At 39.9% G+C, this 15,380-nt stretch overlaps 1 protein-coding gene across 5 annotated transcripts in view; it reads left to right on the forward strand.

Annotated features, from left to right (window-relative positions):
- Window positions 1–1,093: 1,093 nt before the first annotated feature.
- Window positions 1,094–15,380, forward strand: part of NEO1 (neogenin 1) — a 240,200-nt gene continuing 225,913 nt past the window's right edge. For all 5 annotated transcript variants that reach the window (XM_029239259.1, XM_029239260.1, XM_029239256.1 and 2 more), the window contains exon 1: window positions 1,094–1,264. In XM_029239259.1, the coding sequence (XP_029095092.1) occupies window positions 1,135–1,264 (130 nt within the window). In that variant the 5' untranslated portion in view covers window positions 1,094–1,134. The remainder of the gene's footprint in view (window positions 1,265–15,380) is intronic.

Here is a 15,380-nt window from a genome sequence, read left to right on the forward strand (position 1 = left end):
GATCAGCCCTGGGGAGTCATGGGGCTCGGCTTAGGTCCCCGCACTGGTTGGCGGAGTGGACACCGGGCACCTTTGTCTGCGCCCTGCTTCCCTGGACCCGGGCGGAGAGCCGCGGGTGGGGGGGGCGGGTCCAGCAGTCCGGGCGGGCCCGGCACTGTCCTGGGTAAGCTCGCGGCGAGGGCGGCCCGGCCGGGAAGCGGGAGGTCGGAGGCGGGGCGGCGGGCCCCCTCCCACGGGAGCCGCGCCAGGTCCCAGCAAGAGCCGGGAGGGATCGCTATTGTTTTTGGCTGGCACGTTAAGTCCCCACGCCGACCCTCTGCGCACCCAGGTTTCCTCCCGGAGGCCATTCGGCTTCCTCTGAGGCCCTATATAGGGGCCCTGGGCCCAGGCTGAAAGAGGTGCGCGCCCGCTCCGGCCTCTCGGACAAGCCCGGGCTCGGAGCGCCTCTCGCCCTCAGGTCTCCGTAGCCAGAGGCGTCTGGAGAGGTGAGGCGGGGGAAATTTCTCCCCGGTGCGAGGGGACCAGGAGGAGGAGGAGAAGGAGGAGGAGGAGGAGGATCCGCTTCTCCGGGGTTTCCCTGACGCCAGCAGCAGCGCTCGACGCGCGCTCCCCGAGCCTGTCCCCGGCTCCGGGGACAAGGGGGAGGGGAGCGTGCCCGCCGCCGCGGCCCGCGAGGCGGCAGCCGGGATTGGAGCGGGGGCGGGCCGCGCGCGGAGCCTAGGGGGTGTCGGCGAGGGAGGCGCGCGCCTGCGCGTGCGCGGGGGTGCGCGCCCCGGGTCCCCGCCCCCCACCCCTGCCGCCCGTGGTCTCCGCCCCCCTTGCGCTGCTGTGTGGAGCCGGAGTCGGCGGTGGGTGGCGGCGCCTGGAACCTGGAGACAGACCCACCTCCCCGCCCCGGAATGTAGTGACTCCCCGCTCTCCGCTCTCCTCCCCTCTCCTCCCCACTGCAGGAGGGAGGCGCCCCCGAGTCTCCCCTCCCGCGAGAGGGGCCGCGCGGGCCGGGCCGGGCTGGAGCAGCGGCGGCGGCGGCGGCCGCGGGAGCCTAGCCTGCAGCGAGGGACCGGCTGAGGCGCGCGGGAGGGAAGGAGGCGAGGGCTCCGCCGCGCTGCCGCCGCCGCCGCTCGCGGGGAAGAGATGGCGGCGGAGCGGAGAGCCCGGCGACTCCTCAGCACCTCCTCCTTCTGGCTCTGCTGCCTGCTGCTGCTCGAGCGCCGGGCGTCGGGCGCCGCGGCCGCCAGGAGCGGCTCCCCGCCGCAATCCCCAGGTAAGCGGCGGCCGCGGGGTGCGGGCCCGGGAGGCGCGGGGTGGGGGCGGGGGCGCGGCACCGGCACCGGCGGCGGCCGCTGCGGTGTTTTTGTTTAGGATCCAGGAGGAAACGTGTAGGAACTTCTCTGCCTCGTCTCGGGTTGCCGAGGAGAAAGGGGGTCGCGCAGGGTAGAGAGTGAAGTGGGCAGGCGGGGGCGCTGCTGGGGGAGGGGCGGCCGTGGGGGCGCATCGGGGGCTCCGGGCTATAGTTCTGCGCTTTGTACCCGGAGGCAGGTTCACCCCTCGCCTCCCTCCCCTCCCCCAGGCTCATCCCACTTGTAAGAGTGGGACATTCTTGTGCTCACACAAGCACCAGTAGAGGCCACTACACACCTCATTAAATAAACAATCGTACGGCCAATTCATTAATTTTCAGGAAAGGAAGCGGGAGGGGGGCTTGAACTCCGCATTCCCTGGCCAGGGATTTCCCAGCTGAAGTCTCAGGGAAGCGCTGGTTGATCTCGAGGGACTCCTCGTGCGGGATTTGTAGCCCCGAGGCTGTGGAAGATAGAGGGTGTCCGAGGGACACGGTTGTCCCCTCATAACCAGTGGTGTTGACTTAACGATGAGGGCGCCTTGGAGAACAGCTCCAAGTGATTCTGTTAGTGTTCCCGTTATGAAAATGCTTGTTCTTTCCTGGGAATTACAACTATATTTACAGCCTGTTAACTGCTCTTAACCTAGGGAATGGTCTAAGCATCGGATTTTAAGTACTTGAATGTTGTTTTCAGGTGGCAATATTTAAGTATATTTAGCCGCAAAAGCCATTTTCAGGTTTTCTATATCATAGATTATTGAAGTCACCTGCATTCCTATTTATTTAAGGGGACCAATTAACAAAACGCCAAACCTGCCCGTAAGGACCTTACAGTGTAATTGTGGAGCGGGACACACTCAGCAGATGAAGGACAAATTAGCATGTAATCTGTTTAAATTGTTTGACCAAGGTGGTGTATCATAAAACTTAACAACTTTCACCTGCTTGCATGAGATCTGAAATTTCTGTATTTGAAAGTCATCTTGTCAGGCACAGTGGCAGCTTCTATTCACTAAACCATTACTTGTTTTTCTCTGGTTTATATTTAAAATCACACGGCAATGTAATTTGGCTGATAAAAGCTTTCTTTTGGTATTCTTACAGAGTATATGTAGCACACGGCTTTTGCCAGTGTTAAATGCTTTAACCCTGAAGTACCAATGGGTATTATCAAAACAGCCACATAAACAATAGTGTTTTAGTATCACACTAGCACATTCAGCCTAGAGTACACATGTTGGTCCTGAAATGTAGGTAACTGATCCAACCCTTTCTATTCTTGTGGATAGGCAAGAAAAATGTAACTATCTTGGAAGACTCTTATTTAATTTAACATGTAGTTCATCCTATTATGTGTGTGTTACTGCTTAAAATTTTGTCAATTTTGTAAGTAAAGTGCTAGTAATTTTAGATTAATAAAAATAATAAGTCTCTTAGGAAGTCATAACGTCTGTCTCAACATTAATTCAATTGATGGGCTTTTATTTTGTGCTGATGAGAGGTGTAAAGCATGGCTGAAATGTGCACTTTGCCTTCATGGAGTTTGCTGTCTGGCGTGTGGGTAGGAAAGATAGCCATTTAGCCACTAATTATATAGTAATTGTTGTGATAAGCACTACTGAGGAGAAGAGTAGGTTTTGAGAAAGCGTATACTGCAGGGACCTAACCTAGACTGGGTGTCGGGGTGTCTCGGAAGTGAGATCTGAGTAGAAGTGGAGGTGAGGAGAGTCACAGCTAATTAGTGGTATGGTTGGGTCTAGAGCACAGATCTTCTGATCCTGTGCAGAGTGCTTTCCACAAACCATTCTGCCTCACTGCAAAAGGGAAAGGAATAACTGCAGCAAGGAAGGGTTGGTCAGTTCTTTCGCAAGCTGCAGAGACATCAAGGGGATTGAGAAGGGAGTAAGCAGCAATGGAACAAGCTGTTTTAATAAATCAGATGTCATTCGTAAGTGGTTTAATTTTTTAATTGCTGTAGAGAGGTAGCTGAGATACCTTTCTGTAGGGGATTACAGTGAATAGGTGGTAGGGTATGGAGATATTTGGTAGTAAAAGGAGAACAATAGGATGTGGGAAAACAGGATAAATGGAGTGTTTTTCCAACATTGGGTAGACATGAGGAGGTGGAGAAAAGAGAGAAGGACTGGTGATAGAAAATGGTCAGCAGTGGCAGAGGGTTGGAAATGATTAGGCACACAGTCTGGCTTTAGGAAGCAAGGAGGGGCAGATTACTGAAAAGATATGCAGGGACCTAAGGAAAGATGACATGATAAAGTCACCCGTGCATTGCAGGTCTTCTCTAATCAGAGTGAACAGGTTAAGGAATGGTGCTCAGGTGGGATTGGGATGCCAGAAAGGAGAACGTTAGGAAGACAATGTGAGAGCTTATTTGAAATCAGCTTGAATTTGAAGTAGACTAGATAAGCTATTTCTACCATTTCAGCATCAACTTTTTGTATCCCAAGAGCAGAAATAGTGAAAAGTTTTAATCCAGTATTGGTTGCTTCTGAGTTACATGAAATATATAGAAATTGTTTTTTAAAACTTTTCTTAGAATAATCAAATATCCAATTCTCTGATCAGATTGCAAAAGAACATTTGATGTCCTAATGATGCTGAGGCTAGCCTTGACCTAGACTTCAGAGGTGTACTATAGAGGTCATGTAGCTATACTTCTCATTTAAGGTAAGAATCCTCTTGTCAACATCCTGCATAGGTGACTCTGTCTGCCTGAATCATTAACTTGATGATGTGATTCATTACCTCACAAGGTAGTCTATTCCCGTTTTGAATAACTTCTTTTAGTAAACTTTGCTTTATGTAGTACATTTAACTTTAATTTTCACCCTCCCCACCTTCTTGAATTTTTTTCAATCTTCTCCTGCCTTTTTTTGGCGTCACTCTATCTCCTGATTCATCTCATGCTCCTCTGATCAAGTCTTCATTTGTTTTCACGTTTTTCTTTCATATTCTCATCAAATATTGGTATCTAAGGTTGATCTCATTCTGTATACTTTACTTGTGTTCAGTTGCTACTGTAAGCTAATGACTCTTCTAGTCCACTCTGCTTCACGTGTCACTCTGTAGCTTCACTGAAGAGGTACCTTGCATTACACAAGACCAAAGGTAAACTCATCTTTGTACCTCTTCCCTCATCCCCTCTCTCCAGACAATAACAAACCAGTTTCTGGTCCACGACTCTCATATTGTTTGAATGATTGCATGGACTTGTCTTCCTTTGTTACCCACCTTGGACATCACTGTTCATCACTCAACCAAGTTGAGATCTAGAAGTCATCCTGGACTCTCCTCCTTCCCTATTTCCCATAGCCAGTAGTTCTCCTTGATTTTTTTTTTTTTTACCTCCTAGATATTTCTCGAATCATCATCACTCCACCTAGAGTAACAATAGTAGCTCTGTAAATTAATCTCTTTATCTCTGCTGTTAGCCTCTAGAAGTCTGTCCTCCTGCTAGAATGAACTTTCTTATATGTTTTTCTGAGCATGCCACTCTGCTACTTATAAACTCTTAGTGTTCTGTAGCTTGAGTGTTAGAGTCTGAACTTCTTGGCATGAAGATTGTGAGGCCTTTTGTGTTCCTTACTACAGGCCTCCCACACTCCCAGCTTAAAGCCTCATCTCTTGGCACTTCTAATGTGTACCTGGTGCTCCACCACTCCAGGTTAACTGCAGAGCTTCAGGGCTCCAGGCCTTTGCACATGCTGTTCGTTCTTCCTGGGTTTTTTTTTTTTTTTTTTTAATTTATTTATTTATTTATTTTTGGCTGCATTGGGTCTTTGTTGCTGCGTTTGGGCTTTCTCTAGTTGCGGCCAGTGGGGACTCATCTTTGTTCCGCTGCACGGGCTTCTCATTGCGGTGGCTTCTCTTGTGGAGCACGGGCTCTAGGCGTGCAGGCTTCAGTAGTTGTGGCATATGGGCTCAGTAGTTGTGATGCACGGGCTTAGCTGCTCTGTGGCATGTGGGATCTTCCTGGACCAGGGTTTGAACCTGTGTCCCCTGCATTGGCAGACGGATTCTTAACCACTACACCACCAGAGAAGTCCCTTTCTTCCTGCTAATGCCACTTCCCACCTACTCATCTGTTCAGTGCATTTTTTTCTACTAGCCCCCTCCCCCAAAGAGAGTTAGAGTCGTCATTCTCTGTGTGCCCATAGTTTTCTGAGTCCTTTTCATCTTGTGTTACTTATTTCTTGTCTTCTCTACTAGTCTGACCCTCCTGAGGATTTGGACTTTTCTTACGTGGTGTAGAACAAGCATCTAGCACAGAGTAGATCCCCATTAATTGTTTATTGAATGAATATTGAATTTCTTTTAACTCCCGGGCCTTACAGCACAAATCTGATCCCTTTATATGATGGTCCTTCACATGTCTGATGACAGAATTTGTGTGTGTGTGTGTGTGTGTTGCTCTCTCCTTCTTTCTAAATTAATCATCCTAATTCCTTCAGCCACTCTTCATCTTACTTAGTTTTTGACCTTTTGTGAGTTTGGTCATCTTCTTCTGGATATGCCACAATTTTAATATTTATTAGTTTTGTCATCTTTGGAAAGATCAGTGATCATACTAATTGATCTGTAAACAGAGAGCGATGCCCTGCTTTGCCTGCCTAACAGGATGAAGTATAAAGGAGTTCATAGATTTCCGGGATGAATGTTCAAAGGAGATAAGAAATGTGACCGCTTTTAGTAAACCATATGAAAGTTAATATGTCGAATGGTGAAAAAAGACTTAGGATATGGAGGCAGAGGATTTGGATGTGACTCATGGTTCTACACATTTCCACATATCTGTTGGGGGCTATAGGCAGGCAAGAATAATACCTTGCTTGCCTAACTGAATTGTCAGAAGAATGAAATGTAAAATTGCTTATAAACTGTAAAGTACAGTGTCTGTATAGAATGGTTTTAATGTTTTTTTGTGAACTTAAAAATATAGTATAATTCTATTAAATTTTTTGAAAGTGTAGTTTTCTTTCCAGCAATTGATCATTGTTGGTTTCTTCTTTACGAGTTTTCTCTATGCTAGTATAAAGTATAGGGGTAACATTAATCTCATGATGTGGAAGTTCTGTTTACCTATTTCATAGTCTTTCTTGCCAAACCCTTCATTTTATTACTGACTTTTGTGTGGTTGGGAGGTATTTACCATGCCATTGGTAGGCATTTTGGCTTCTAGGTAAAATTGCATCAACAATAAGAGAACAGTCAATGGAAATGACTATAGGTAAGATATTATTGACCCAGAGAGCTAATGAGGTGAGGAAAAGTGTTTATGATTTTTAAAAATTGACTTTGTCATGGGACACAAGCCAGTGAAAGATGATATTAAAATATAACCCCAGTTTTGGATTTGTTTAGAATCAAAGGAGTTTTTTGACTAAAGATTTTGAAAACAGACAAAAAAATCCATTTAGACCCACTGGTATAACTTTTGGTATATTTCTTTCTATTCACTATCTATATGGCACATCATTTTTTGTTGTAATCATGGTGTATGTACAGCCTTATATGTGCATTATTCCATTTTCTTTGTTGCCGCACTATCTTTAAATCGTCAATTAAAATAAGTTTTTTAAAAAATACTTAAATACATGTTTGTTTTGAAGTAAAAAGAAAGTACATAAAGTAAAACTTCCATCAGCAAATTCCTTTTTTAACCCGTAAATAATCACTGTTAATACTTTTTCTTCTGTATTTACAGAAGATATGTGTGTATAGTTTTATTTTTTACACATAAGCAGGATCATACTAATTGTTTTTCAACTTGTTTTTCACTTAATAATGCGTTGGAGATCTTTCCATACCACTGAATACAGATTTTCCTATAATCATTATTTAAAATGTCTGTACTCTTCCAGTGAATGAATATAATATTAATAGTGGCCAATAAAAGTATTTATTGAATACTCACAGAGCTGTAGGCACTGTACCACTCTCTATTACATGCATTTAATCCTTTATACATCCTTGTGAGGAAGATGGTAATATCTCCCCATTCTACAGTTGAGGTAACTGAGTGTCAAATATTAAGTGACTTGTCATAGGCCTCACAGTTCTCATGTGGAAAAGTCGGCATTCAGATCCAGTCCTTTACAGGTCGAAAGTCTATGCTCTTTATTATACTGCATACTGCTGCTAACGAATATTCTCCTTTTATAGATGTTGACGTTGTTTTCAGTATTTTGCTCTAATAAAGAATGCTGTAATGAACATCTTCCCACGTGTAGTCTTTCCTTCCGTATTTTGGATTCCCTTGTATAGGATTATTGGTGAAAAGATAATTTTGTGTGTATGTGGGAGTCAGGGTTCCATTTATTTTAGAAGAGTAATGATACCATTGAGTAATACCATTCATTGACCAGTACTTTTACAATTTCTTCAAGATATTTCATCTTTAATTGTGACCTTAAGGCCATAATTTTAAAATGCAGGTCCCATAGCTTCTCTGTTTCATATGCTAACTGAAGGAATTAATTAATAATTAATAGGTGATCTCAAAGGTCCCTTCTATCTCCAAGTTTCTATAACTCTGAAGTCTATAAAATTGAGTAGTAGATTTATCTCAGCTAAATGACTTCTGTTAAGTTTTGTGTTTGAACACTGATCTCGTTTCTGTTCTTTGATTCAAGAATTACCTTTTGTCATTCTCTAAAGCCCAAGTTACTATGCGTCTTTTTTTTTCCCAGTGTGAAGTCGGATATGATTGGGAAAATCTTTTAAATTACCCGTAAATGATTGTGTATGATTTTATTTTATATGTGTAAAAATAGCTTTAGGGCTGATTTCAAGAAATAAAGCTTCAGTGTTAAGCAATTGTGAGATATTTAAGTTGCAGTACTACTTGAAATATTAGATACTCTTAGGCTTATAACGGATGTAAAGTAAACTGGCAGGGTTACTGATCTAGCTGATATTTTGATTCTGCCTTCGACTTCTTTATGTAAAGAAAGGAGAGAGAGGTAGTGAGTGGTTTTATATGTCCTATTTTACTAAAATCAGTACTTGAGTTCTTCTTGTTAAGGAGTTAGCAGTTGGGCAGTCTGAATTTCAGATTGTGTCTTTGCTTTTCCTATTAAAAAGAAGCATGAGAAATAACTTCTTGTTAAAAATTTGTTATTGAAGTATAGTTGATTTACAAGGTTGTGTTAATTTTTGGTGTACAGCGAAGTGGTTTAGTTATACATATACTTTGTCATGTTCTTTTCCGTTACGGTTTATTATAGGATACCCTGTGCTATATAATAGGACCTTGTTGTTTATCTATTTTATATATAGTAGTTTGTATCTGCTAATCCCAAACTCTTAATTTACCCCTTCCCATCCCCTTCCCCTTTAGTAACCATAGTTTGTTTTCTATGTCTGTGAGTCTGTTTTGTAAATAGGTTCATTTGTGTCATATTTTAGATTCCACATATAAGTGATATTATATGTTATTTGTTTTTGTCTTTCTGATTTACTTCACTTAATATGATCATCTCTAGGTCCATCCATGTTGCTGCGGATGGCATTAAGAAATAGCCTCCTTTAAGTTTGTTTTATGGCAAGGATGTTTACATTTAATTTTGTAGTCAGTCGGATAGTTCTTGTATAGCCAAAACTAGAAATTTAGGTAATTTTGACTAGTTGCAAATATGTTATCTTTGAGGTATAATTATGCACAAAGCCATGCACTGTGGAGATACTAAGATGAATTGGACATATTTTCTATCCTTGGTCTAATAGCAGAGATAATAACTTAATTTGGAGAGAGAAAGTGTAATTACTGCTGTAGGTGGAGAAACAAATTCTGGAATCATTGTGTTACTATTAATCAAGTAATAGTACTACTTTTCTCATAATTTTGGTTCTATGTCTTTAGAGTAGTCCCAACTTAGTTTTAACAGGTCAGTAGACTAGAACTCTCAGAGTTATTTTTCATTTCCTCTGTGTGAAATGATTACTGGAATGTTTGAATATATGAGAATGCTAATAATGGAGCCATCTGGGGGTGCAGCTACTTCCATGTCTTCAGGAAATCTGGAGATTGATCGTACAGGTTTTCAGGATTTATTACTGGTCAGTAATAGCCAGTAAAACTTAGGAGTCCTGAGCAGAGTGAATTTTTAAAGTGATACCACATGGAAACTGAATACAGAACATTTGTTTTTCAGGTGCAAAGTAAATGAGTAAAAAAAAAATTTACCAGGAAATATCTTTATGTGTAAGGTCTAGTTAAGATTATAGCATTATCATATACAAATTCAGGGACTAGAATAACAAATTATAAGTTTTATTTATAATTTTTATTCATAGCATGACTTTTAATGTAAAAACTAAAATTTGAGGATCTTTTTGGTTAAAAGTTGAAAACTTTTGGTTTGAAGTTGGGTTATTAGTTTTAAATTTACACAGTGTTGTGTGTCCAGGAGATGGTATGTACACTTCCTATGGCGATAACCCCTTTATTAATAGCACCCCACCTACATAGAACTCAACCATCATGCACCCTCACCTCCAGAACGTAACTGAAGACTAGGGAATAAGAGAAATAATTTTCAAAGTCTGTACATTGAAGTAAATAAGTTTCTCAGAGTCCCAAAAGTCTTTATTTAGAGCCTATTTATCTTTAATTCATATGTAGTTCTAACAGACTGTATTGTCTTATTTCTAAGTCGATAGTTGATCAGAAGTGGTAGAAAGACTGTCTTGAAATGCCCCCTAACAACAGCAGTTAGTCACCTTTGTAAGGAATAAGATTTAAAATAAACATAAGACCACAGAGAACTTCCTTAAACAGAAATGGTTGTCTCAGCCAAGTTGAGGAAAGTTTCTTTTCCTTTCCATCACTGCCAGTGGGTATTTCCTGCCCCTGGCCATTTCTTTTGCCCCTCCTCCTATAGATACAGTTGCTGTCTGGAAAGAAATATCTTCCCTCAGAAAATTCTGTTTAGTCCCATCTCACCTCAAATTAGTGTGAGTCCAGGCTGACACTTGAGGTGGGAGAAAAGGAAATATGGATAGGAAAAGAGGTGAGGTGCCAGGGCAGGGTTCCTTCTCTGCTAGTCCCTACCCCTCAAAGCCATAGAATTTCTCTGTTAGCAGCATTTTTAACCCTGATGGCTAAAATATGTATGTCAACTTTAAATTTGGGGGTAAAATTAATTGTTGGTTTGATTTTAAGAAAATAAAAAATATTTGAAAATTTTCAAACAGTATGTAAAATAAAAAGTGAGATCATACATTCCAACCCTCTCCCCAGTGATAATCACTTTTAATAGCTATGGACTTTGTTTTATCTATACAATTAAATATTTAAAATATATAACATATACATGTATAACAAAACTAACAAGTGAGGCAGTGCTGTGCATACTGTTTTCCAGTGTGTTTTAGGACATCTTCCCATGTGAGTACATACAAATTTATCACAGTTGTTTTGATAGCCACATGGTATTTTATAGATGTATCATAATTTATTTAACCAATTTCTTTTGATGCTCCCAAATTTTTATTGCAGACATATGCAGTGAACCCACTTTTACAAAATGTCTTTGTGCACATGTTCAAATATAGTATAGAATAAGTTTGTAAATGTGGAATTGTAGGGTAAAAGAGCATGTGTGTTAAATTTTTTGCTAGTTATTTCCAAGTTGTTCTCCAAAAAGCTGATTTTTTTCTATCAACAGCAAATGAGAGAGTGCTGTTTCCCCACACCCTTGCCAACATACTAGTTATTTTCAGACCTCATAGTCTCTGCCAATCTGATAGATGAAAATGTATATCTCTTTAAATTTTATATTTTAAAATTATTAATGGAATTGAGCATCTTTCAGATTTTTATTAATGGTTTATATTATTTTTGAGAATTGTCTGTTTGTCTTTTGTTCATATTCCTTTATCCTGTCTTGAATTAATGGTTCACTTATAAATGTAAATTAAACAATATAATTAAGAATAGGAACAATTTAAAACTTAACAACTGTCAAAACTCCCATGGCTACTTGTGGTTTGTCACGTAATGAGAAGTGCATAGAGTAGTCGACTCAGTCTGCTTACCCGACTTCTGCTAACCACTGTTCATGTTTGCTTTATATAGATTCATAAACTTTCAAACTGCTCTATTTTGAAGGAAAAAGAGCTCATTGATTTGAGTGAAAAATAGGAATTGAAACAGATGCTACTACCTCTTTTAAGACAGAGCAATTTTAGTTCAGAGTAAGTTCAGTTAATCAAATACTTGCATGCCAGTTTGACTCAAGATACTGAGGTGGTGGTTTAAAGTGGAAAATGGATTAAGGATGTAGCAGGAAAGACAAGTTTAAGGGACAGGATATGATTTCCAGTTTTGAATACCCTGAGCCTGAGATGTCAGCAGATCATCTCTGTAAAGGTATTACAGAATTGGGACTCAGATGAGAGGTCTCTCTAGACCTCTGGCTAGAAATATAGGTTCAGGAATTATCTGATAGAGGTGATAGTTCAAGCCATGAGACTAGATCATTTCACTGAGGAAGGAAGAAGAAAACCTAGGGCAAAGACTTGAATATACACCCATCATTGGGTGTCCAAAGGAAGGAAATATTACTCTGTCTGCAGAACAAGATAAGTACCTAGAATTAGAGCTATGTAAAATGATAAAAGTTCATTTTGCCCCTGGATATCTTATTCAGAAACATCTGTGTGAATAAATGGGATAGTGCTAACATAATGTTTGTTCTTTTCCCTTCTACATGCATGGTGTGGCCCTGGGTTAGAGTGCTAGGCAGGGAGAGGGGAAGCTTAAAAGGCAATTCTGAACAATTTTTTTTTTTAAAGAATTGTAAGATATTTATTTAAAAACATTTATTTATTTATTTGGCTGTGCCGGGTCTTCGTTGCGGCATGCAGGATCCTTTAGTTGCGGCATGTGAACTCTTAGTTGCGGCATGTGGGATATAGTTCCTGGACCAGGGTTCAAACCTGGCCCCCCTGCATAGGGAGCGTGGAGTATTATCCATTGGACCACCAGGAAGTGCCCCCAATTCTTTACTATAAATAACATATATAATAATTTATCACTCTGAACTGAGGTAAACGATGAGTTAATATGTATCTGTGCTTAGAACAGAGCCTGGTTTATCTTAACCACTCATTAAATGTAAACTGTTGTTTGTTTTTATTATTTCTATAAACTGGATGGAGAGGCTAAAAATACATGAAAATTAGATAAAACTTATATAATTTGGTTTATATTATCTGATGGCTGTGTATAATTAGATTGTTAAACGAGTAAGCTTATGTGGGGAAGGATAAGGGTTTGTTTAATTTGGAGTATTTGGTTAACAAGTTTCTTCGAGGAGGTAGACTTGAGCTGGTTTTGAAGGCGTGAGAAGGCTTTTTAGATGGGCAGGATTTTCTGGCAAGGAGAGTAAAATGAAGAGCAGTATGAGTTGAGGCAGAGTAAAGGCAAAGGCAACAAAAATGTTCTTGATCAGTAAACCATTTCTAGAAAAGGCTCACTTTTGTTATTCTGAAGTTTATCTTTTGTTATGAAATGGCGGGTGATTATTAGATGATGAAATCATAGGCCAGGTAATCTTTAAAGATTGTGATGCTAGAAGGGAAGCTGGAGGTAGTGATTGTTCCAATTCTTAATGCCTGAAAGTTAACCTTATCATTACATATTTGCTTCCTAAAACTTCATTTATTTCCTGTTAGGCTTTGTGGGTATCTTTTACGAAACATTGATTTCTCTGGATTTTATTCAGAGCCGCAGAAATAAGCTTCAGGATGATGTGTATTGGGAAGTTACTGAGGAATTAATTTTTGCTACTTTATGAAGAAATCCTTATTTTAAAAAAATTCTGTGGAAGTGTGCACTTCCTTCTTCAGAGTAGGTGTATTTAGGTAGAGATTTTGCAGTTTCAGAATCAGCCTTATTTATCAGTCATTAATGTTCGTGGGTAAGAAATATCAGGTAATATTATGGTACTAACTTGGTATGTAGTTCCACTTTGTTCAAAATTGTTTTAAGATTTGCCTCTGCATACGCATAATAATTTGACCTTGATGTAAGATTCCTTTTTCTTTTAGAACTCACTGGACAGCCCCCCCTGCCCTCCAAATTTAGTGCTATACATAATAGTAATGTCTACTAGGTACCTTCATACCCTCATCTTTTTAAAAAAATCTGTATATTTGTAGAATTTTGTGTGTGCTTGGACTTTGAGATTTAGAAATTTCATCAGGATATGATTAGATGGAAGTTTATTCATTGTTTTTTTTTTTCTCTTTAAAAAATGGTACAGTGAAGTTGCATTTTTGGTTAGACATTAGGTTTAAATTCAGCCAGTAATGTGAAAACTGCATATTATCATTTTCTCATTTAAATACCTTAGGAAGACCCTACATTGGAGGCTGATATTTCATCTCAGTAAGTTGGGCTTAGATAACTTTTCTTCTTAGTCTTGGAACAAGTTATTTCTTTTGTTGACTACTAAATAAAGACGAAGACTTGCATTTGTATTGTTCAAAATCATTTTTTTTTTTAACTCTAGAACTGAAGTGTGATGAGATGCACATACTAAGAGAGGCACACTGGAGCTGAGCTCAACTAGGAGAACAACAAGTTCATATCTCATATTGCATGCTTATACTGAATGGCAGGTAGAATGGTTCTATTTAATATTTTCTCATGTATGATTGAATTCATTTAACCTAAAATGTGTGTATGATATCATTTCTCTTTATTAGTGAGTTTTGTTGTTGTTCTGAACACACGAATCTATTTTAGGGTAGGAAAATTTCTTCTATTACTTTACTACCTATACTCTGTTTTCTCTTTCTGGAATTCCACATAAGTATATTTTCTCTGTCTCTTTTCTCTATGACACTTCATTTCCCCCTTTTTTTGGTGTGTCAATTTTTGCTTTATATGTTTTGAGGCTATATTATTAGATGCATACGGATTTAGAATTGCTGTCTTTCTGGTGAGTAAAGTCTACTTTTTTCTGATTTTGATATAGCTATATCAGCTGTTTTGCTTAGTGTTAAAATAAGAGTTTTCACCCTTTCACTTTCAGCCATTTTTATAGTCGTATATTTATGTTGTATATGTAGCATACTCTTAGGTTTTCTTCTTCTTTATTTAGACTGACAATTTTTGCCTTTTTTTCTAGAGCTCTTAGTCTATTTACATATAATGTAATGGCTAATATATTCAGCTTTAAATCTTCCATTTTTATTATTTACTTCTCATTGCTTTGCCTGTTCTGTGGTCCCCTTTCTCTTTTTTCTTGATGCCTTTTGGTTATCTTCAGTTATGCAGTTTTTCCCTCTCTTTTAGTTACCAGTTATATATTCTTTTACTATTCATTTAGTGGTTCTTAACACATTATTGACTGGGATTTTTGCAGACACTAACGCCTGTGGCCATAATACGTCTCCGGTCAAAAATGTGTTAAATGTATCTTTGACTTATTACTTTTACCATTTATTGGATAATACAAGACCTTTTGAACACCTTAATTCTATTTGTCCTTTTCTTATAATTTTTGTTATTGTTGTGTATTTTAGTTCTGTTTATATTTGATAGCCACATGACATTATTATTTTATAAGCCATTCTTGATTTAGATTTATCCATGTTGCTTTTATTTGTCAGTTGCTCTTCATTTCTTTCTGCATCTCTGAGCTTCTATTTGGGGTCATTTCCTTCTGCCTGGAGAATATCCTTCAGTATTTAGTTAGGTCTCCTGGAGATGAATTCACTCAGCTTTTGTCTGTCTGAAAACATCTTTATTTCATCTTCAATTTTGATGTTTTTGGTGGGGGCTGCTGGATGTAGAATTCTAGGTGACAGTTTTTTTCTTTCAGCCCTTTAAGAATGTCATTCCATTGTCCACTGAACTCCATTTTTGATGAGAAATCAGCCATAAGTCTTATTTTTACTCTCTTGTGGGGAATGTGCTTCTCTCCCTCTTTCCCCCTTTGGACACTTTTAAGATTTACTCTCTATCTATGATACTCAGAAATCTGACTGTGATGAGCCTCGTTGTGAT

Source organism: Monodon monoceros, unplaced genomic scaffold, assembly GCF_005190385.1.
Source record: "Monodon monoceros isolate NGI ecotype Baffin Bay Population unplaced genomic scaffold, NGI_Narwhal_1 Super_Scaffold_21, whole genome shotgun sequence".
NCBI lineage: Eukaryota > Metazoa > Chordata > Mammalia > Artiodactyla > Monodontidae > Monodon > Monodon monoceros.